The sequence below is a fragment of the Polyodon spathula genome, chromosome 9, assembly GCF_017654505.1.
Source record: "Polyodon spathula isolate WHYD16114869_AA chromosome 9, ASM1765450v1, whole genome shotgun sequence".
NCBI classification, from domain to species: domain Eukaryota; kingdom Metazoa; phylum Chordata; class Actinopteri; order Acipenseriformes; family Polyodontidae; genus Polyodon; species Polyodon spathula.
In genome coordinates this window covers 26,986,812-27,008,259 of record NC_054542.1, presented here as the reverse complement: position 1 = coordinate 27,008,259, position 21,448 = coordinate 26,986,812, and the positions used below count along the sequence as shown (strand labels likewise).

The 21,448-nt window shown below is 36.6% G+C and overlaps 2 protein-coding genes across 3 annotated transcripts in view; one reads left to right on the top strand and one right to left on the bottom strand.

Annotated features, from left to right (window-relative positions):
• The first annotated feature begins 247 nt into the window (after positions 1 to 247).
• LOC121320578 (sodium/potassium-transporting ATPase subunit beta-1-like) lies at positions 248 to 8,110 on the top strand. Its single transcript, XM_041259031.1, has 6 exons — positions 248 to 496; positions 2,723 to 2,851; positions 5,880 to 6,035; positions 6,287 to 6,471; positions 7,527 to 7,610; positions 7,805 to 8,110. The coding sequence occupies exons 1-6, from the start codon at positions 403 to 405 to the stop codon at positions 8,069 to 8,071; spliced, it is 915 nt and encodes a 304-aa protein (XP_041114965.1). The 5' UTR covers positions 248 to 402; the 3' UTR covers positions 8,072 to 8,110.
• A 99-nt stretch (positions 8,111 to 8,209) lies between these two features.
• LOC121320577 (nucleoside diphosphate kinase 7-like) overlaps positions 8,210 to 21,448 on the bottom strand; it is a 62,201-nt gene continuing 48,962 nt past the window's right edge. For both annotated transcript variants that reach the window (XM_041259028.1, XM_041259029.1), the window contains 2 exons: positions 14,500 to 14,607; positions 8,210 to 9,229 (listed from right to left, as the gene is read on the bottom strand). In XM_041259028.1, coding sequence (XP_041114962.1) covers positions 9,197 to 9,229; positions 14,500 to 14,607 — 141 coding nt within the window. In that variant the 3' untranslated portion in view covers positions 8,210 to 9,196. The remainder of the gene's footprint in view (positions 9,230 to 14,499; positions 14,608 to 21,448) is intronic.

Sequence of the window (21,448 nt, the reverse complement as noted above, 5' to 3'; positions counted from 1 at the left end):
ACGACTACTACACTTTTCTAAGCAATAGGAAAATCGACTGTTAACATTCATGTCAGGTCTATCACAGAGACAGAGATCTCAAAATACTAATTTATTCTTTACGTCTCCTGGTTACGCTTCACATCGGGGCGGAGTTAAGATTCATACGTAATTCTTTTGTGTTCTCTGATTTGTCAGCCGAATCCCCTCCCTCTCGGTAGGTAAGTTATTAAAACGAGTTAGCAGGCGGAGTTAAGTAGCGAGGGTAATATATTGTGAGAGCTATATTACAGAACGACGGGTCCAACTTTGTCCTTTTTGAAAGTAGGAAGAATAAGGGAGTTTGTGGTAAGCGAGCAAACTACCGGATTCTGCCCAGCAATTCGTATTTAAAGGAACTAAAACAATATCCCATACAAGAAAATGTCAAGGGGAAAGGAAAGCGATGGTGGGTGGAAGAAGTTTGTCTGGGATTCGGAAAAGAAGGAGTTTTTGGGACGGACAGGCAGCAGTTGGTGTAAGTATACGCGTTCATGATAATTGTGTTGGCTTTGTTACTGCAAATTGTGTCGTGGTGCTGGTAACTGTATTTTAAGCAGCGGTTCCTCATAAGAAAGCCGGGTTTATTTAAAATGTGTATTTCCTGTAACTACTCGATCGACACCTCTCCAAACACGAGGGAAATGGCACCTGTTTGATTTTATCTCTGTCTTTTTGTGTGTGCGATTAATGTGTTTTTTCGTCTTCAATTTGTTTAGCAGTTGCGAATATGTTGTGTGTGATTGTTTTAAGCGTTTATTGCTTGAGTTAATCAAGGTGTATATAGACATTTGTATACAGTCTACTTCAACGGAAGACAAGGCGGTTTTGCAGTAATAATGGATCAGTGTTTTAAAAGATAACTCGTATTGGCTTAAACTGATGGAGGTCCTATCTGGTGAAGTCCACCAATAGTAAGCTGTGCTTGTAACTTTCTTTCGAAAAAGGTCGTTTTGAAGGACGTTTTGACTTAATCGATTTATTACCGCTATCTGATTAGAGGGGAAATGCACAACCCCTGTCTTGACTACCTCATTTTATTTTTAGACGTTGTCTTGACATGTCACGAGAGAAACTGAAGTTTACCGTTTGTATTTACCAAACTTGGATCAGGTAACAAACGTTATCGAATTTATTGAAAGGCAAACTACTCAAATGGGCTCCCTTCCCTGTTTTAAGCAATTGTGAAATATGGAAAGGGTTAAAAATGCATCATAGCCCAAGGTTAGTCAAGGTGATCTGGTGTAGTGTGTCTGAGGGGAGGCGATTTACTGTGCTGGGGCTCCTGATGTCTCCATACCTAATGGGAATTGATCATTTGGCAATGTTTCCTGTTCCTGTAGTGTTTCAAGGATACATTTGCATTCAATGTCATCTTAAGGATAGCGGATGGCTGTGTGTTGGTTCAGTGGAAAGTCCTTGGGGCGGGGAAAGTAAGTGATAATTCATTAAGGGTCTGTATCCTAGCAACGTGCCAGTTCCTTGGATGAAGGGGGTGGCAGTTTACACTTTCCTCTTGATTGGCGTAACAACTAGGGTCAGATTCCCTCATTCATATTCATATTCATATTCATATATCTATATATATATATATATATATATATATATATATATATATATATATATATATATATATATAGAGTATTTTGATTTAACGTACGTTGTAGATGTACACAATGCTTTCGAATAATAATAATAATAATATTTTAATGTAACAAATGTTCCTGACAAATAAAACAATTTGAAAATGGAGAGTAATTTCTAAAGGTGTATCGGGAACAAGGTGTCCTCATGCAAACAGTCTATGAATAAATAATGCCTTTGTGCCTTGTAAATAATAGTCATAGTGGTCATTAGTTCATGTCATTTGAAATCAAGCAACAAGTTTATCTGATCACTGGATCCCTGTATTGAGTGCAGCTGACCACTCTTCCAAATCCATACCTTTCCGAACACTTCTGATTGATTAACGGAATTGTTTCTCGTTTCCGTAATTGATATATATATATATCTCATACCGGGGAAAATCTTTCCAAATATCATGTTTTAAATCACCCACAAATTTACTCACCAAGAACAGCACCTGCATTGGGCCTTTTCAATCCATTCCAGTCCTGAGCCGTTTAAGCAGCTCAGCCAGAGTATCCCATTGATTTTTAACTGAACATTGGTATGCAGATAATTGACCTAGTTGGAACAAAGAGCCTTCACTGCCATAGACAAAAAGGTATTGCTTGTGTCTGAATGTCTGTCCGAGTTTCGGTACAGGCCTGGAATTCTTTGTGTGGCAGTAGTTTTCAACCTCGCAAATTCCAGTCCAGGTTTTTGTTCTAACACTGTCACAAATCGTTAAATTGCACAAATGACACCCCTGGCCAGGTTCTGAAACATATAATCCTGTTAATTGTACCTGGAATAGTACTGAAGGACTGGAGTAAAGTACCACTGCTTTAGAGCAATTCATCGCATTTTTACTCTGGCATACTGTCTTGGATTTCACAGTGCATCATTTCTTTCTTGGTGATTTATGCTTTGATTTATCCAGGGTTCAGGATTTTATTTTCTCTGACAAAAGATAGATTTCCAATTAACAAGGAGAAACATGAATCTGGTTCCTGCATACTTTGAAACAATGGTGCCAAATAACTTAAAGCTTTATGCTGAATACCGCTATTCATTTCTTTTTTTTTCTTCCCACTTTTAGTGAAGATCTTGGCGTTCTACGTGGTCTTCTATGGATTCCTGGCAGGTATCTTCATCGGAACTATTCAGGTCCTTCTCCTAACCACCAGTAGCTACAAGCCCACGTACCAGGACAGAGTTGCACCCCCAGGTAAATTCAGCATGTAGAAGAAAATGTAAGCTTTGAACTGTATTTAGTATCTAGGCATCTTTGACTTGAGCATTGGCCATTACCTGTAGATGGTGACTGCAGCAAGGATACTTAAAAAAAAGACAAGGTCAATTATATACAGGTAATGACCATCATGTACATTGTTATAAACTGAGCAAATAGGTTTGCTTTGTTTTTTAAAGACTTTTTTTATATATAATATTTTGACTGGATCGATTAGTCTACTTGAAATGTATTTAAAGCTTGTTTCAAGATAATGAAGTCGTTTTAGTTTTAGAGTGCATCTGCATGTCGCCACTGTTTCAATTGGAAGGCATATAGCGTTCTAGTGGTGTCGCGCATTGTGCAGCATATCCCTTGGAATTAATTTTAAATAGATGAATGAAAAGTTGCATTTAATGTAACTGTTTGATTTCTTAATTCCAAATACATACTGACCACTTTGTCTTACTGTGTACTTGCATTTGGTTCCTATTAAGTTTATTTTTGTTGACATTTTATGTAGGTGTTGGCAGAGGCTTTAACTAATTTGGGAAAGTACATTTTAAAAAGGATAGAACAGGTAATCCTAGTTTTTTTTTTTTTTTTTTTTAAAAACAAACAGATGAACAAGCTGAAAAACTGATTTGTTTTGGTCTACAGATCCTGATGTGTATACTTCATTGTTCTTGGTTGTATTGGGATATGTTAGGAAGTGCTTATGACAAAGTTCTAAAAAAATAAGAAATAAAAAATCTGCATCTTAACTAGTATTTGAGATCATACCTGGGGTTTTGACATTACGTTGCTATGAAACACTGAAGTCTAAGCACACATTAAAGGCTATTCTATTACAATATGTCAGTGCATTTTCTGTACAGACCATTCTCGGATTAAATGGTCAGGCTCTGCTTGGTGTGGTATGCATTACGAATGGGCAGTTTTTACACTTTCATGATTCTTCTGTAGTGTGGTACAGATTTGATTTTAAAATGTTCAAGATAAACTTGCTGTAGCTGGAGTGCACATTCTCTATTTGCAGTCTTGTCTTTTTGTATAAGCAGCTCTGTCTAAATGCACCCTGTCACTTTTTTTGCTCTGTTGTGTCTGCCTTGGCAGTGAATGGTTAATGGGGGATGGACCGATGGTTGGAACAGTCACAGACTCGCTGTTCTTTCAGGCAGCACCCGTCAAGGTCACTCATTATGAAGTTAACTTCCTCCCCTCAGCCTTTCCACAGCTGACAAGTTTTTAGTAGTGTTTTCTTTTTCCCCATTTTAAAACCTGGGTATGGAATTCTCTCATGGGGGGGGGGGGTGGGATTTATTTCAGAGCATTTGCAGCCTTTAACCACTCGTTTCCTTTATAATTTCTTTTAAAACTGTTCACTAAGGTCCTTTCCCCTGTAGAAAGGCGTGTTGTGAGTGATGCTGAAATTTGCATACACTTCCAAACCTAGTTTTCTGAAACATTGCTTCAAATTCCCTCCCTCCTCTTTCCGTGCATAACTAAAATGTCAGCACTTGGGGGAAGACCTCTACTTGCGCTAGACTTTTAAAGATCTTTTAGTGTGAAAGTTTAACTCTGTAATGCATAAAATATTGTAGCTGAAAGAAATGTTATTTCTGGACATATCCATCACATATCTCCTAACCTTATATAATGCTACCATGCATTTGCATCCCCTAAATATGGTCTAGAAGTTTATTTTATTTGTATATCCATTGCCATGCATGAAAGGGTTAGTGAGACTTGTTTACAAATGTTACATTAAAAAGTACAAGGGAACATTGATAGCCCAGTAGTAAATTGGTGCCTAAAAGTATTGGCCTTTTGTTAGTATATTTAGCTCTTTGTAAATGCCTAGCAAGCAGCATGGTGAAGCAGGCCTTCCCCTCCCTCCATTTCCTGTCTCTGTGATTAAATAACCTGATTCTGCGTGGTATCGAGTGCTTTGTATAAAGGAGTGGAGGGGGAAGAGTAGGAGTTGCTGGTGAGGGTGGTGAATTTCCATTAGTGACTTGATCAAAAGTAGTGGCTGGCAGACTGCTGAGCACCATACAGCCTGCCTGCCTGCCTGAGGACTGTTGCTAAAAGTTTCCATTGTGTGGAGAGGCACGTGAGCTGTGGGTGTTTCATAAGCTCCAGTTGGAATGAAAAAACTTAAGCCATGCCTATTTTGTTAGTGTGTGTGTGTGTATACTACCACATATATATATATATATATATGGAGACGAGATATATATATATTATATATATATATATATATATAGATATATATAGATATATATATAATATATATATTAGAACCCACTTCCCTTGTATCATTTGCTTCCAGAAGAGGATAATTATTGTGGTTTTAATGTCTTTTCCTGCCTAATTGCCAAATTTAGCTGCAGAATTAAGATCTCCTAGTTTAAGATCTTGAATCTTAATTTCTTTTATTCCCATAAAAGGGGGGGGGGGGAGCCCAGTTGCTACAGTTACATGTTTCAGCAAGTAATCAAGCAGTCATGCATTTATTTTAATTTGAAAGCCACTGAATATGTGTATCAGATTTGAAGGTAGAATACAGCATTTAACACTTCCTGTAACTTGTTATCTAATATTAGTGAGGGGATATGCTCTCACAATGTGCAATAGACTGTGAGCTATAATCTCAATTGGTTACATTATACAAATCTTTAGTACTAATATCTGGTGATGATATCAGTTTAGAACATCAACACACACATATATATATTTCTTATGTTTAAATAGTGATGATGCTAGGTATTATGGCCCTGTATTGCAAGGCACTGGTCCAGAAAAGCAAAAATGATCACAATCCAGCATAGTCTAAAGGTCTTTTTTTTTAATTCATCCTGTTGGCTCCTAGTAGGCTGGACCAAAATAAACATCAGCTAAGGATCAAAGCTAAATATGCTTAACACTCAATATAAATAACAAACACCTGATTTAATTGCACACTAGTTTTGTGATTATTTTATATTGTACCACTTGCTTTAATATTATATTTCTTTTTTAGGTTTAACGCACACCCCCAAAACATTGAAGACTGAAATTGAGTTCACCCAGGATGATCCTAAAACCTATGAGGAATATGTAAATGCCATGGATAAGTTCCTGGTAAAATACAATCAAGAAAGTCAAAAGGATGGATTACTGTTTGAGGACTGTGGAGGTAAGTGGATACAAGATATACAAAGCCAAAATGTTTTGAATTAATAATTGTATACAAACTTGGTATGTTTTACATACGTATTGATTTGCCATTCTGGTAGGGTTTGTGTTCTATATTTATATATTTTTCAGGAAAAATGTCCGATTTGTGAACTGGTTTTATTGGGCATTAATTCTACACGGTAGATAATAATTTGACAAATCAAATTCCTATCTAAAGCTTCCAATTTACTTTACTTTTTTCTTTTCTAGTTGAGCCTACTGGTCCTATTATGCGAGGAAGTTTGGACCAATCTGATGGCGGTAAGAGGGTCTGTCGCTTTCACCGTGAATGGCTTGGCAATTGCTCTGGTCTTCAAGATAAAACATACGGCTATTCAGAGGGCAAGCCTTGCTTCATTGTAAAGATTAACAGAATCGTGAGCTACTTACCACAGGTAAGACTGTAAAACAAATACAGCACCTGCATGACAATCTAACAATCTGTCTGACTTTAAACAAATTAAGTAATGAATGTTAAAACTCTTGAACAATAATTTGTTTTTTAGTGTGTGGCATTCACCTTTTGATATACTTTTGCCATTAAATATTCTAAGTAACAGGTAATCTAGGTCTGTGAAGTGGGAAGAACGCAAAATAAATTGCAGATTTTAGAGGGTATGTTTCCTAACAAAGTGTAATTTAGACCACAGAAAAATGACTAAACTAGGTGGGGAATAAATTTGCCTTGCTAAAGTGTCTGTAGGAGGCGTTTTGTGATGGTGATCCATTATGAAAGGCAATACACAAATAGATTATTATAGTTTTTTAATATAACACAAGGACTTTGCCACTGGACGTGCAGATGGTTTCCTATTCAAAGTCAATGGCATACAGAAGGCTGTCTACTTTTTGATTATATGGGGATAACAACGGTTTACTATTGACAGAATAGCCCAGCTGCTCATCACTGAATGACTAAACAATTTTACTGAATTGTGTGAGGGGGTGCATCTGAGTACACGAAACTGTTTCAGTCAGCGCAAGTTACTTTTAAATAGCTCAATAAAGCCAGATGTTTTGAAGAGCTTTTGGTTAGAGCTACTACAAAATTTCACATTACTATTACAAATTACCTTTTTTACAAAAAAAATACTTTTGTTAACATTTTAATCTTTGCTTTGGGTAAACCGTTAAGAGTTCTAATTTATACGAAACAAATTGCTAGTTTGATTTGTTAAGAAACATGGTCGTATATCCTAAAAATGTGTCTACAAAATGAAATCCAGTACCGTTTTATCCCCTAGTCCTAATGTTGAAGCATATGCTATTTTGATCACCATTGATTTGGTGGTCAATCAATATGTTTGGTTTGTGTAACACTTGCTAACAAACATGTTGAAGAATTACTTGGGGGCGGGGTGGGGGAGAGAGAATCTGACAGAACCTTGTTGTCCTTGTTCAGCTCAATCAAATAACTCAGTTGGGATGTATTTATAATTTCTTCATGCAGCCTCCACTGAAAAATGACAGTATCCCACCTGAAGCACATGAAAGAGTACAGCCATACCTGATCCCCATCCATTGTGCTGCCAAGGTAAGCGACTTCCTGGTTCTCCAATATGAATTTCCATTTTTTTGTTGATTGTAAGAACTCGGTTAAAAAGCTGAACTTCTGAAATGGTAGTATGATGTATTTTAGTAGATTTGTCCAAGCAGAATACTTTACCAAAGATTACCTTTCAGAATAAGCCTTTTTCCAACAAACTTTTTTTTTTTTTCATTTTATAGAAAGAGGAAGATAAAGACAAGCTCGGACAAGTCAACTATTATGGCATGGCCAACACTGGAGGCTTCCCACTACAGTACTACCCCTATTACGGAAAGCTGCTGCAACCCCAGTACCTCCAGCCCCTTGTGGCAGTTCAGTTTACCAACCTCACAGTTGGCAGTGAGCTGCGTATAGAGTGCAAGGCTTATGGCGAGAACATTAAATACAATGAGAAGGACCGCTACCAAGGACGTTTTGAAGTGAAAGTTCTGGTCAAAGTCCGATGATTGCAACAAGCTGTACCTTCCCTGCCTCATTTCAAAACAGAAAAACGACTAGTCTTGAACAAACTGTCATACATACGGGACCTACACTTAATCTGTATGCTTTACACAGCTTTTTCTGCATAAATCTAGGGTTAGAATGTAAATTTAAGAGTAGCAATAGCAGTAAAGTATTTATTCTACTGAATGAGATTTCTTGAGCCATGGGACATGTTCATTATTACTGTAAATTATGATTCCACTACTGATGTAGCGAGCAGTGTTTGTCCCCCAAGTATTGCTGCCTTGTGTGGTTTGTTTGTTTGGAGTGTACAGTACTGTAGTTGCATACAATTGTCCTTTCCAAGCCATGTTGTAATTCCTGTATTTTCTAATGTGAGCAAGCTTTAGCGGTCCAAGGTGTGTGTGTGTGTATATACACTTACTAACTGAAATACTGGCATGGTACACTCTGATTTGTCTAGGTCTGTGCATAAAAAAAAAAGACTGCAATCCGTGCAGTTCTTTACCTTATTTATGTAGTGTGTTTCTTAGTCCATTCATTGTAGAATAAATTTGTATCACTTTTGCACCACAAATATGGGATGCTTTACTTTCAATTTTCTGTTTCTTTTTAGTCGTCCAGTATGTTATAAAAATGTGCGAGACATTTGAGTCTAGATCATTTGGCAAGTGAGTTGGTAGGTGCTATTGTTTTGTTCCTTTTTTTTTTTTTTTTTTGGAAGGCATCACACAGTGATCCATCTTCATAAAGAATAGTTTTAACCATTTTCATGGTGGAAGAATTTATTTATGCAGTTGTTGTACAATTTTATTTTTCTGCAAGGAAAGTGTATTGTATAAATAAATTTAATTAATACCAAAGTCAGTGGTGGAAGTTTATTTGAAGTTGAAGCAATGTAGTACCCCAAGCTAGAGGATGTTTTATTGGTGTAGAAGTGCAAAAATCAATGTTTTAACATCTGTACACATGTCAGGAGTTAAAGTACTCTTGTTGGTCATTTATTTAATCCAGTTAAAACATCAAATAAAATTGAGAAATTACACATGCTTTGCAACAGTGTCTTTTTTTTTTTTTTTAATTTAAAACGTGTAACAAATATGCATGTGTGTGGTCCAGAAGTTTGTTCATCCATCCAGAATCCTGAAAAAATACTGGACCTGGTGGGGGAGAAATGAAAGTAATCAAAGCAGTAATCAAACTGCATCCTGTATAAACACTCTGCTACTCTAATTGAAATGGATTTGTTTGGTTACTTGGATAGCATTTGACAAACAATTAATTGGTTAAATTATTTGGATTTTCTCTGTGTATATTCATGCAAAATACACAAAGGAAACTGGTACAGAAATATTGGGGATTTAAGCATCTCAAAACAGATTATAATGGCTGAAGTGAAGCTGACAAAACAATGTTAATTATTTCATTGCAATATCATATGATTTGTGAGCCACAGTAACTTCTATTGTCAATTGATTCCTGTTCTGCAGAGGATAAGGAAACAAGGTTGTGAGGTCCACCCAGTGAAATTTGGTATACTACTTTTCTATCCAGTGAACAATGAAACTTAACAGGCTTGGACTTTTTCAGTGCTTACAGGTCAGTTGTGTCTGCACCACAGTTTAAATGTAACTAGCTTTATGATTTAGGACTTTGTTCCGTACACCAGATGTAGTAAGTGTTGTTGGCCTTTGCTCAAAGGAACAAGACTAGGCAGGGGGAGGAGATGATAAAATTAATCTTGTTTTAAGTGGAACTAAAGTTTAGTTCTTCACCCACAAACTTTTATTTATAACAGAAAAAAAACATTTTGTGATCGTGTTGCAGGTACTATATAAAAATACCAGGAGCACAGAAAAGTATTCAGACTAACATTCTGGTTAAATTTAAACCACAACTTTACTGACTCAGGTAAGCAGTCTACAGCTATTGTCTGAACATTTCATAGGAAATAATTTCTGATTTAGTGACACCCCTCCCCTCAGCCTGAAAACTACAAGAAGGAACATTTAAAATCAAAGAGGCATTGTTTACTGGCTAACAATATACTGTTAATTTATTTATTTTCTCAGACATGCTACGGAGTTGGTTGACTGAAAACTGAAGCATGAGAGATCCTGCCTAGGACCTGGCTCCTCAGTCAGCTGATGGATAACACAACTGTCATTTGGTTTCCCAGGTCAACCAACTAATCAAAAAAAAAAAAAAAAAAAATCATGGATTAGCTTTCTGGCCAAACCCCTGATGAAATGATGGAAACTTTGTGTGAACAGGATGTTGTGATTGAGACATTTTTTTGCAAAACTGGATTAGCTAGAGCATTATTTGCATGATAAACTTTCACTCCCATTACATTTGATGCAAATTTTATAAAAACTAAATTATGATTGGGGGGGAAATAAATAAAAACTTTTTGGTTAATGAGATGTTTTGCTCTATCTTGGTTACACTGGAATACATCATGATGTTTGCCCTAACCTGATCATTCTTAAGACAAATCCCTGAAATCCGGGTATAAATAACCTTGGTTAATCTAAATAAAATGAGAAGCAACTCGTTTTTGTTGCATGTTAACTCACAATTCTAAGGCTCCAAAAATGACTCGCAGTGGGATATTCATCATCCATCTTAAGGATGTCTGACTAGCCCAAGAAACCAATCAAATATTATAGTGTCATTTTTTTTTTTTGCTGTGGGCCCAGGACTGTAGACTGGACAACGGGTTAGTGGTCAAGGATCTGGTAAACTGAGAAGCAGAGGTTCTGCTTTCAACAGTTCCTACAGCAGAGAATGGAACTCCTGTGTTGCTGAAGCTGATCTTAAGGGTGGTTGAAGTTTAATGGTATGGGATGGAATAAGCTATGGCAGCAAGGGAATGCTTAGTCATTCTGAGAATTTAGGAGCTGTATAAATGCTTTTGAAATGAAGAGAGACATCAACAATGTACTTCCTTGTCTGATTTTTCCACAAATTCAATTCAATTGAGCATACTTGGGTTTAAGGACTGACTTAAATGCCACCAAAAAACACAAATATTGCTCGCTTTTGTGTACCCCAACCCCCAACTATATCTAGCTGTAAAAAAATATATAAAGTAATTTTTAACCTGCTATATATTACACACACAAGAGGGCCAGCAATTTACAAATGGGGATTAGTCTTATATTAGAACAAAAGTAAGGGCATTACAAAGCCACATTCTGTGGATGACTTCAAAATGACAGGTCTGGATAGCCTCAAGAACAGGACAAGAATAATGCTATGTTAAGAGAACCAAAACATCATCATTAACATTGATTTTATATATATATATATATATATATATATATATATATATATACACACACACAGTTGTCGTCAAACATTTACATACCCCAATGGAAATGTATAATTTCTAGAAATTTCTCAAAACAAACAAATATAGGATAAATCTTTTGTAGCAAAAGTTTTGTTTTTGTGGATGAGGAAAAAAAAAAAAGTTACAACAAATAGAATTCTACAATTATTTTTGCAAAACTCCAAGAATGCAAATTCAAAAGTATTCATATCATGGTTATAGTATTGTCTACAAGGTGCTAGAAATTTCAATATGATCATCCATCCATTATCTGTAACCACTTAATCCTATAGAGGGTTGCGGTGAGCCGGAGGCTAACCCAGCAGACGGAGCGCAAGGCGGGACTACACCCTGGGCAGGGCACCAGTCCATCGCAGGGCAATTTAGAGGGGCCAATCCACCTAGCCAGCATATCGTTGGACTGTGGGAGGAAACCCACGCGAACATGGGGAGAACATGCAAACTCCACAAAGACAGACCTGAGGGGAGAATTGAACCCAGGACCCTGGAGCTGTAAGGCAGCTGCGCTAACCAACGCAACACCGTGCCACCCTTTGATATGATAATTCAGAACTTAATTCTAGAAAAGTCTACAAAATTCTGGATTGTAGGTGAACATTCTTAGAGAGCATAAAAGGGTTAGGCATAGGATGATTGCTGTCATAAGTCAATATGGGAAAAAGTAAAGAGCTATCTGAAGACCTTAGGTAGAAAATTGTTAATTGTCATAAAACTGGAGGAGGATACAATAAGATTTTCAAGCATTTGAGTATCTCAATTTCAACTTATATTTCTATTATCAAGAAGTACAAGACTGATGGTACTGTCAAAATGTTCCCTCGGTTTGGAAAAAAGGTTCTTTCACCAAGAACAAAAATGTGAGGAAGGTTAGCAATCTGAGATTGACTATCAAACACATGCAAAGTGAACTGGCTGCAAGTGGGACTGAGGTTTCCATTTCAGCCACAGGGCGAGTAATGCATGGTGAAGGAAAAAGCCACTCTTAGGAAAACGTCAAATCGCTTAAAGTTTGCAAAACCGCATTTGAATGATGGATATGAGTTCCGGTCAAAAGATTTGTCTGGTGAGACGTACAAAGAAAAGAACACTATACCTAATGTTAAGCATGGAGGTGGAAATATCCTTCTATGGGGCTGTTTTTCCTCTAATGGCACATGAAATTTAGTTCCTACACATGGCAGAATGGATTCCACAGCATACCAAAAAATATTGGCCAATCATCTGAAAACCTCTGCAAAACTGGGTTTAAAGTGTAACTGGATGTTCTAACATGACAACGATCCAGCACACATAAAAATCTACTTCAGAATGGTTAAAGAACAATAAAATCAAGGTTCTGGAATGGCCTAGTCAAAGTCCCGATCTAAATCCAATTGAGAATTTTTGGTAGGAGTTGAAGAAGGCTGTGCACAAGAGAGGTCCTCGTAATTTGAATGAACTGGAACTAAAGAATCATACCAAAAGCTCACTGACAAAATTGTCTTAATTGTTTAAAAGAGGTTATTACTGCTAAAGGTGCTTCAACTAGCTATTCATTTCATTTTCCTTTTCAGGGTATGAATACATTTGAATGTTGTGCTGTGAGTCTGTTGGGATAGGTCTCAACCAACTTTGCACACCTAGATTTGGCAATATTTGACCATTCTTCTTTACAAAACTGTTCAAGCTCTGTCAAGTTCCTTGGGGAGCGTTGACGGATATCAGTCTTCCTTAGACACTCCAGTGTAGCTTTGGCTGTATGCTGTGGGTCGCTGTCATGCTGAAAGGTGGACTTCCGGCCCGGTTTCAGCTTTCTTGCAGAGGGCAGCAGGTTTTCCTCAAGGACTTCTTTGTACTTTGCTCCATTCATTTTCCCTTCTATCCTGACAAGTACCCAGTCCCTGCCTTTGAGAAACATCCCCATAACATGATGCTGCCACCACCATGCTTCATAGTAGGGATAGTGTTCTTTGGGTGATGCACTTTGTTGGGTTTGCGCCAAACATAACGCTTTGCATTTAGACCAAAAAGTTCCATTTTAGTTTTGTCAGACCACAAAACCTTTTGCCACATGGCCACAGAATCTCCCGAGTGTTTTTTGCATACTTCAAATGGGATTCAAAGTGGGCTTTCTTGGGTAATGGCTTCCTTCTTGCCACCCTACCATACAGGCCAGATTTGTGGAGTGCTTGGGATATTATTGTCACATGCACACTTTGACCAGTCTTGGCCATAAAAGCCTGTAGCTCTTGCAAAGCTGCCATTGGCCTTTTGGTAACCTCTCTGATCAATCTCCTCCTTGCTCAGTCATCCAGTTTGGCAGGACGGCCTGATCTAGAAAGGTTCTTGGTGGTGCCATACAGCTTCCACTGCTTAATAATCATCTTGATTGTGCTCCAAAGGATATTCAAGGCCTTTGATATTTTTTTATATCCATCCCCTGATCTGTGCCTTTCAACAACTTTGTCCCGGAGTTCCTTTGAAAGCGCCTCGGTGCTCATGGTTGAGTCTTTGCTTTGAAATGCACTACCCAGCAGAGGGAACCTACAGAAACTGCTGAATTTATCCGGAAATCATGTGAATCACTACAATTTAACACAGGTGGAGGCCACTTAACTTGGTGTGTGATTTTGAAAGTGATTAGATACACCAGAGCTAATGCAGGATTGCTATTACAAGGGGGGTGGACACTTATCCCACCAAGCTATTTCAGTTTTTATTTTTAATTATTTTTCTACAAATTTCTAGAATATTTTTTTCACTTGGAAACCATGGGGTAGGATGTGTAGGTAAATGAAATATATGCAGACTATAAGGCAACAAAAGGTGACAATTTTGAAAGGGGGTGTAGACTTTCTATAGACACTGTATTTCTTATAACATTTTCCTCACTTGTGACTATAACTGTATGTATAGTCATGGCTCCGACTCTTTGGAACTCTCTCCCAGCTTTGGTACGTGATGCTCCCACCATCAATCGCTTTAAATCAACTCTCAAGACCCATATATATATATATATCTGACACACTAGTTGAATTTAGTAAAAGAGGAAATGCATAATTAGAAATAGTTTATAAAAACATTCAATTTTACCTCCAAAATCCCATCATCTGGCAGGTCTGTACAATGCACAGCATTCTGAACTTTGTTTTTTCCAAAGACAGCTCTCAATGTTTGGGGACGAAGGTGACGGGCAATTTCCTGTTGCAAATAAGAAAGGAAGTGAAATATGGGCTATAGAGTAAAACCTTGTTTTAAGGTTACCTAAAATCACATTCAACAGTATGGCCACTATCTATAGTCCAAAATCTCTCTAATGAGACCAACATGCTGGTAAAAATAGATCTATAAACTATTAGAACCATTATCTGAAATTCCTGGAAGTAAAGGCAATTAAAACAGATGGGATTTCAAAAATCAAGGGTTTAATATAGTGAATGGAATGGATTTTATAATATTCTGTCATCAACCTTTGCAATCCCCTCACAATCAGCTTTTTCTGCTTTTAACTGAAGTTTGTTCATTAAGAAATAATTGAAAACTGTAGTTCCACTTAGATAGCAGATTGATTTTATCCCTCTTACAAAACAAATACTTTTTCTGTGTGGATTAAAAATGAAACCACAACATTGTGCAAGGACACACACACACACACATATATATGTATATATATGTATATACACCCACAGCATGTGCAACAATGGGGGCTGGAAAACAAAAGTTCACAAATTGCTTTGGTTTTTCAGTTCATTACAGTCCAACATCACAAGCTTGTAACCCCCTGAAATGAACAACTTACAAGACAAAACATTAATTCAAACAACTTTTGTTTAAAGACTTTAAGATCTAGGGCATTATTTTTAATGGCAAAGCACTCTCTTCAAATCAACTGTACAGTATGTTGATTGTTTGTGTGTACGTGTGAGAGATGGGGAGGGGAAGCAGCACAGTTCATTAAAGCAATTCAAGCTTATTTAGGATGGTAGAAATTGAACAGCTGGAAAATGCAAAAAAAAAAAAACAAACAAACAAAAAAAAAAAACAAACAACATTCTGAATTCTATCTGTTGGATCACCTCTGTGGTAGTTAAGGGACAATAAACCAATCTTACATATACACTGTGGCTGATGGAAAGAAATGGAAGTAAGATCTTTTTTGTTTTTTTTTTAAATAATATTTTATTAAGCAACTGTGGTTGCAGTTGGGATACACAGTTTTTTATTAACCAATCACCAATTTACAGGTCTAGGAATGGCAGATACAAAAAGCAAAAAAAAAAAAATAACAGAAAAAAAAGAAATATTTCTGATAATATGCAAACCAAGATTTTGAACAGAGGGCAACCACAGATAACACCGTGTAACAATTTTTTTTTTTTTTTTTTTTTTTTTTTTTGTTCCTGGGCAGTAAGTGTTATTTCCTAATTGCTTATGCCTCAAAAGTATAGAAAATGGCTATTATTCCCCACAAACTTTGCTTTTGTGACCAGGACAGTGATATTTTAAAATATCACTATTTCCAATGGGAAAACGGGCAAATGTGTGTCTTTTCGTTCACATAAAGTCAGAAAAAAACAATATATGAATCCAAATTAACATGTATTTATACTAAAGTAATACAAAAATAACTACAAAAGATTTAGAAGTGAGTAGTTTTTCGAGATTTATGATTGGATGAGGCATATAATATTTGCCTCAGCCACTGGTGTACCAAGGCATCTATCGCCAGTGAGTCTCCGCCTCCCTTTATGGAGAACCAGAGGGGATAGATTCCTAGGAGGCAAAGGGATCTATCTCCGCTCTCCCGAATCTCTCCCAAATGAGGCTCACCACCTTGAGCTCCAGTCTCCATTCTGAGACACTGGGAACTCCCCTTGACTGGAGGTCTGGCGCCCAGTTTGTCACCCTTGACAGGTGTACCGCCCGCAGTGAGAGGAGGTTCTCGTGTGTCCAGAGACAGGCCCAAACGATGAAGGTGGCCGGTGATGAGTTCTATGTGGGCCTCTGCCTGTGCTGGAGACTGAGCACAAATGAGCCAATAGACCAGATAATTGAGTACTCTGATGCCTTTGAGTCTCAATGGGGAAAGGATAGCTTGCATGCACATTTCATGCTTGAAAGGGAACCGGCTACTTGAGCACGAAATCATACCACGACCCATTATCACTATAACACAGAGCAGAGCAGAAAGTCATTGCAGCTTGGCTGTAGTATTTATGTACCATTTTCATGAAACAATATTAATACAACTCACGTTTTTTATGTTTATGTTTTTTGTTTCAGTTTCATTTTAGTTTTTAAACATTTTGCAGTTTCTAGTACTATTTCATTGGCCGTTTTCATTTTAGTCAACTCAAAAAAAACACTGGAGGGGAGACCATTTAACTCAAGCATTGACAATTATCCATCTTAAATGCAAGAAAAAATTGGATTGTCTCATAGTCACAACAAATATTACTGTTATCATAGCTTACATTACCATAGCTTTTATCTGACCTGAACAAATTTAACATAAGAACTAAAGATTATTTTAGATCACTTTTAAATTGGGTAATTATTTTAGACATAGGTCTGAACATATTAATAATGTAGGAGATTATCTATCTTCATACTAATAATTTGGTTGCTTTTGTGAGTGTAATTTGCATCATACTGCATGTTGTTTAAAAAAGGAACCCTTGTAAACCAGATATTATGCCTCAATATGGTTTATTCTAGTATTTGTACCCAAGTATGCTCACGCAAGAATAAAGTTTCATTAACCTTGTTTTTGTGCTCATCTGTTCTGTCACAAAGGAGATGACTTGGAAATTATGAACAATTTTCATGCTGCTGAATGATCTGCTTGGAATCACTGACAAGGGACGTTACTCTGTAAATGCATTAGTAACCCGCAAACAACCAGCAGCCAGAGATACATTTCATTTTAAAGAGCCCTGAGGAGAGCTAAAGTTGATCTTCACATTCTAACTGTCAGCATGTGTTGTAAATAATGCCCTTTGACAGTTTGAAACAAAGAACTGGAAGTTGTTGCATGCTTGGTACATTGCTTGACCTTTCTAATACCAGGGTGCGAAATAACCGACGGCACTGGTGGCAGTTGCTGTAATGCCCAAGCTGCTTTGCTGCAATGCCTCTCAAATAATAATAATAATAAAAAAAAAAAACTTACAGCAAAAGTTGCCTGTAAGCCAATCTGTCATTGCCACTAGTATCCCTCAGTTGGCCAGTTCTGTCACAATTCAACTGAATTCTGTTTAATCTCATCCTGCGAGAAAATGGCTCATTATCATAATGTATTATCGTTGCCATTATTTTTAATGTGCACCTCCTAGCACTAAGTCAGGAGGAAGACATACTGTATCATTGGTTAAGGACAGACAAACAGAGGGAGGGACGCTGTTAGACAGCTCAGTATGACCATACTTCCAGCAATTTGATTTTTGGATAGAGCATATATGGGTTCCTATCTGTGCTCCATAGTAACCATTAATCTATATACCCTCTGTAAGGAGTTATAAGCTAGTTTTACATTTTAACTTAAGGAGAGGTCAAAGGTCGCAGGCAAGGTCATTTCTGGATATAGCACATCTGGTTTCCTATATGTGTTCCATAGTAACCATGACCCTATCTGCACGTGTTACAAGCCAGTTTTGCATTGGACTTTAAAGAGAGGTCAAAGGTCACGGTAAAAGCACTTTTTGAATTACAGCATATATCAGTTGCTATATGTGTTATACAGTAACCACAACCCTATGTGCACTGTAAAGGCTGGTTTATACTTCCGACTGTCACCCAATTTTTGGTCTCAGTCAGTGGTCTCCGACGGTCGGAATGACATCATCCGCACTGCCGCGAGCTGTGTCTATTTTGGACGCAAAACACACAAGGTCGGATGATGTTGAAAAAATCCAACATTTGTCCTTCTGGCTCACCCACAGAAGCGTCTGCAGCTGCAGCTGTACATACGATTTTTGTCTGCGAGAGAAGTATAAACCAACCTTAAGGAGTTATAAGCTACTTTTACATTTGATTGAAGATTTTGAAAGGTTTGTAAAAAATGCGTCAGGCAGCCACGTTGGTTTACACACAAACCATTTTTGAAAAAGTCAATTGTACTGACACAGGGATTATGCTTGTCAACTTTGGAGTTAATCAAATAAACCATTTTTTCAACTGAAGCAGTTTAAAATTTAAGAAGAAAATGTAGTCATTTTGTTTTACAAAAGAACACCATTTTGCTACATTTGAATTCCACTGTCCCCAGGATGATGCCTACCAAGTTCAAAGTTAGTTGGTTATACAGGTTTCAAACAGAAGCTGTTTGATGTTTGGGGTGCGTTTTGGCGAATTTGGTGTCAGCCATTGTGTTATAAAAATTTATCGCAGCAATTTCTGCTTCGCAAACTTGAAGCACATTTGGTTGTTGTGTTTCACTCAGAAAACACATTTATTATTCATAATTTTGTATCCTCAAACCAAGGTTTGTAAGACATGTAACTTTACTTCATTCTCTTCATGTCTAATCTCAACTTTGACATGAAAGTGGACTTGATCTTTTTTTACATTTGTTTTCTTTAGATTGATTAATAATCCCATTACTTCTGTTTTTTAATGGTCTCTCTAAAGATCAGCTTTCCAAATACCGTATACCAAGATGAACCTGCATCAAAAGTCGCCCGAAAGACAGTAGTGTTTTGTTTCTTCCCTTGTATAAGAACTCATCACAAGACCGTGTCTCATCTTGTGACTTGTTCAATGTCACACAGAAAGAGCATGGTTTCGTAACAGTGACAGGTGTTGATGGCTAAATGAGATCCCTTTATACACAATATTCTAGGCAGTAATAAAGCTTCTCTGAATTTCTGCTGTGCTACATGTGTGGTACATTTTTTCAGAAGGTATTAGGTGTACTTGTCAATTACTGGATTTCACTGGAAAAAGCATGTTAATTAAAGAAGTGGTGAGCAACTTACAGAATGTAATGTCTATACAAGGTCACTTCAGTTTCCAATGCAATCAAGTTAGCACTTTTAACAAACTGCCATGTAGTTTGGGAGAAGGGAGATGGAGAGATGAGATTGTGAGGTAAGACATGTTTCCATCTGTACCAAGAAGTCAGTCTGTAAAACTCAATCTTATCTGCTTCCAATATCAAATTGAGGACTGTGTTGGTTCAATCGGCAGTCTACAACCCAATCTGCAAGCGGACATTACACAAAAGTCAAATATCGTCTACATGTATCACATTTTGTACAATGACATTTTATGAATTACTTCAACAGCTTCTAATATTTCCCTAAGAGCATTATTCATTCACAGCCCTCATGTCTACATATTATTTTCTGCAGTCTGAGATTTCAATGCTTCCTCTCATGTTCTTCTTATTGGATGCTTATTAGTTAACTTCCACCACCAGTGCGAGTTGGAGAGATCAAATTGTTAAAACAAGTGAACAAATTTCATTCATAACCACAAGTATATAAAAGTCTAAAATAATTTCATAACTACAAATATTGAATTATCTAGGTAGTTTCTATATTGGCGTGTCACAGCCACAGTTTGTTAAATTTTTGTTTCAAGGTGAGTCTTTTGTTAATTAAAACCCTCCATGTGCAAATTAACTCCTGATAAATTATGACAATTAACAGGGGTTTGCTTTTAAATTCCCACAGAAACAAAATAAATAGTCATAAGAAACACTGCTCGTTAAGATATTAACATTATTTCATAAATCAACATAATTTCGGAAATCAGGTTAGCATGATTATTTAATAATGAGATAGGCAGAATGATCTCTTGAAAATGCCAAAATCAATGCTACATAATGATTTGTTGATTAACATTGGCGTGATCATTTACAAACTTTTGAAAATCCTGTCCTAAATCACTTATGCTCATCTAGAGTTCTCACTAAGTGCCAAAAAATAAGATTTAAGTTAAATGTATGTTTTCACAGAATTATTTGTTAGAAGTGTTAGTTAAATGTTGACTCGCCAACTCTCCTACAGTAACACTGTATTTTAGGGATGTGACGGTATAAAATTTTGACGGTATGGTAACAGTCAAAAAATATACCATGGCTATTGTCATACCACGGTACAATGTCATTTTTTTGTAATCAGTTTTTTAAATGGCTATTTAAACAAATACACTATGGTCAAGCCATTTAACGAAAACAAAAAAACAAAACAAAGAAAACTCTTTACTTTTAAGTTTTAAAACAAATCTTAATGTTAAACTACTATAGTTAAATTTCTGCTTCAAAACTTGTTGAGAAAATGTCTATTTAATTATACCACACTAATGAACTAGGTTGCAAAGTAGGGTATTTCCAGTAATATAGTACAGTTTACACATGCTACGTAAAAACAGAATTTGATTTATATTTTCCCAGGACATTTGGCAGCTTACTTAAATAATACACATAATAATAAAGTTGTGTACTTACTGTTCATAAGCCACTTCTCTCTCACAATTATTTTAAGAATATATTCTGTGGTAGAAAGGTATAAGCCTTCCAGTTGTATTGTCTTTATGATACTATAACAATATGGTACAATCTTGGCCAAACCAAACATGCAATGCAATTCTTTTGTTTAGCACTGGGACAAATTACACAACTTCAATTAAAATGTTTTCTACACAAGTCACATAATTTATAAATGACAGTATAAAAACTACAATGCAAATGAAACCACTGCATTAATGAGGCATGAAATAAATAAAAACAGGCATTATTATACTTTCTTCAAATTAGTGTTCAAACTATTTTCTTGGAGGGATATGCTGTTTGCACAAAATCTCACCTGGAGTTTATGCTGTACTGTAACCCTAAAGTTTATGCACACGCTACTACTACGGCTACGAAAACAGTAAAATATTTTTATTCTCGATTGTTTGAAATGTAATTTTATAAAAGTTAAAGATTTATTTTTTAAGGTTTGTCATCTGACATAACAGTTAGCGAAAGCATAATACAGTAAATGCTGTCTCTTGCAGCAGATGCTGATACGATCAACGATAGGTTGAAACCATGAAT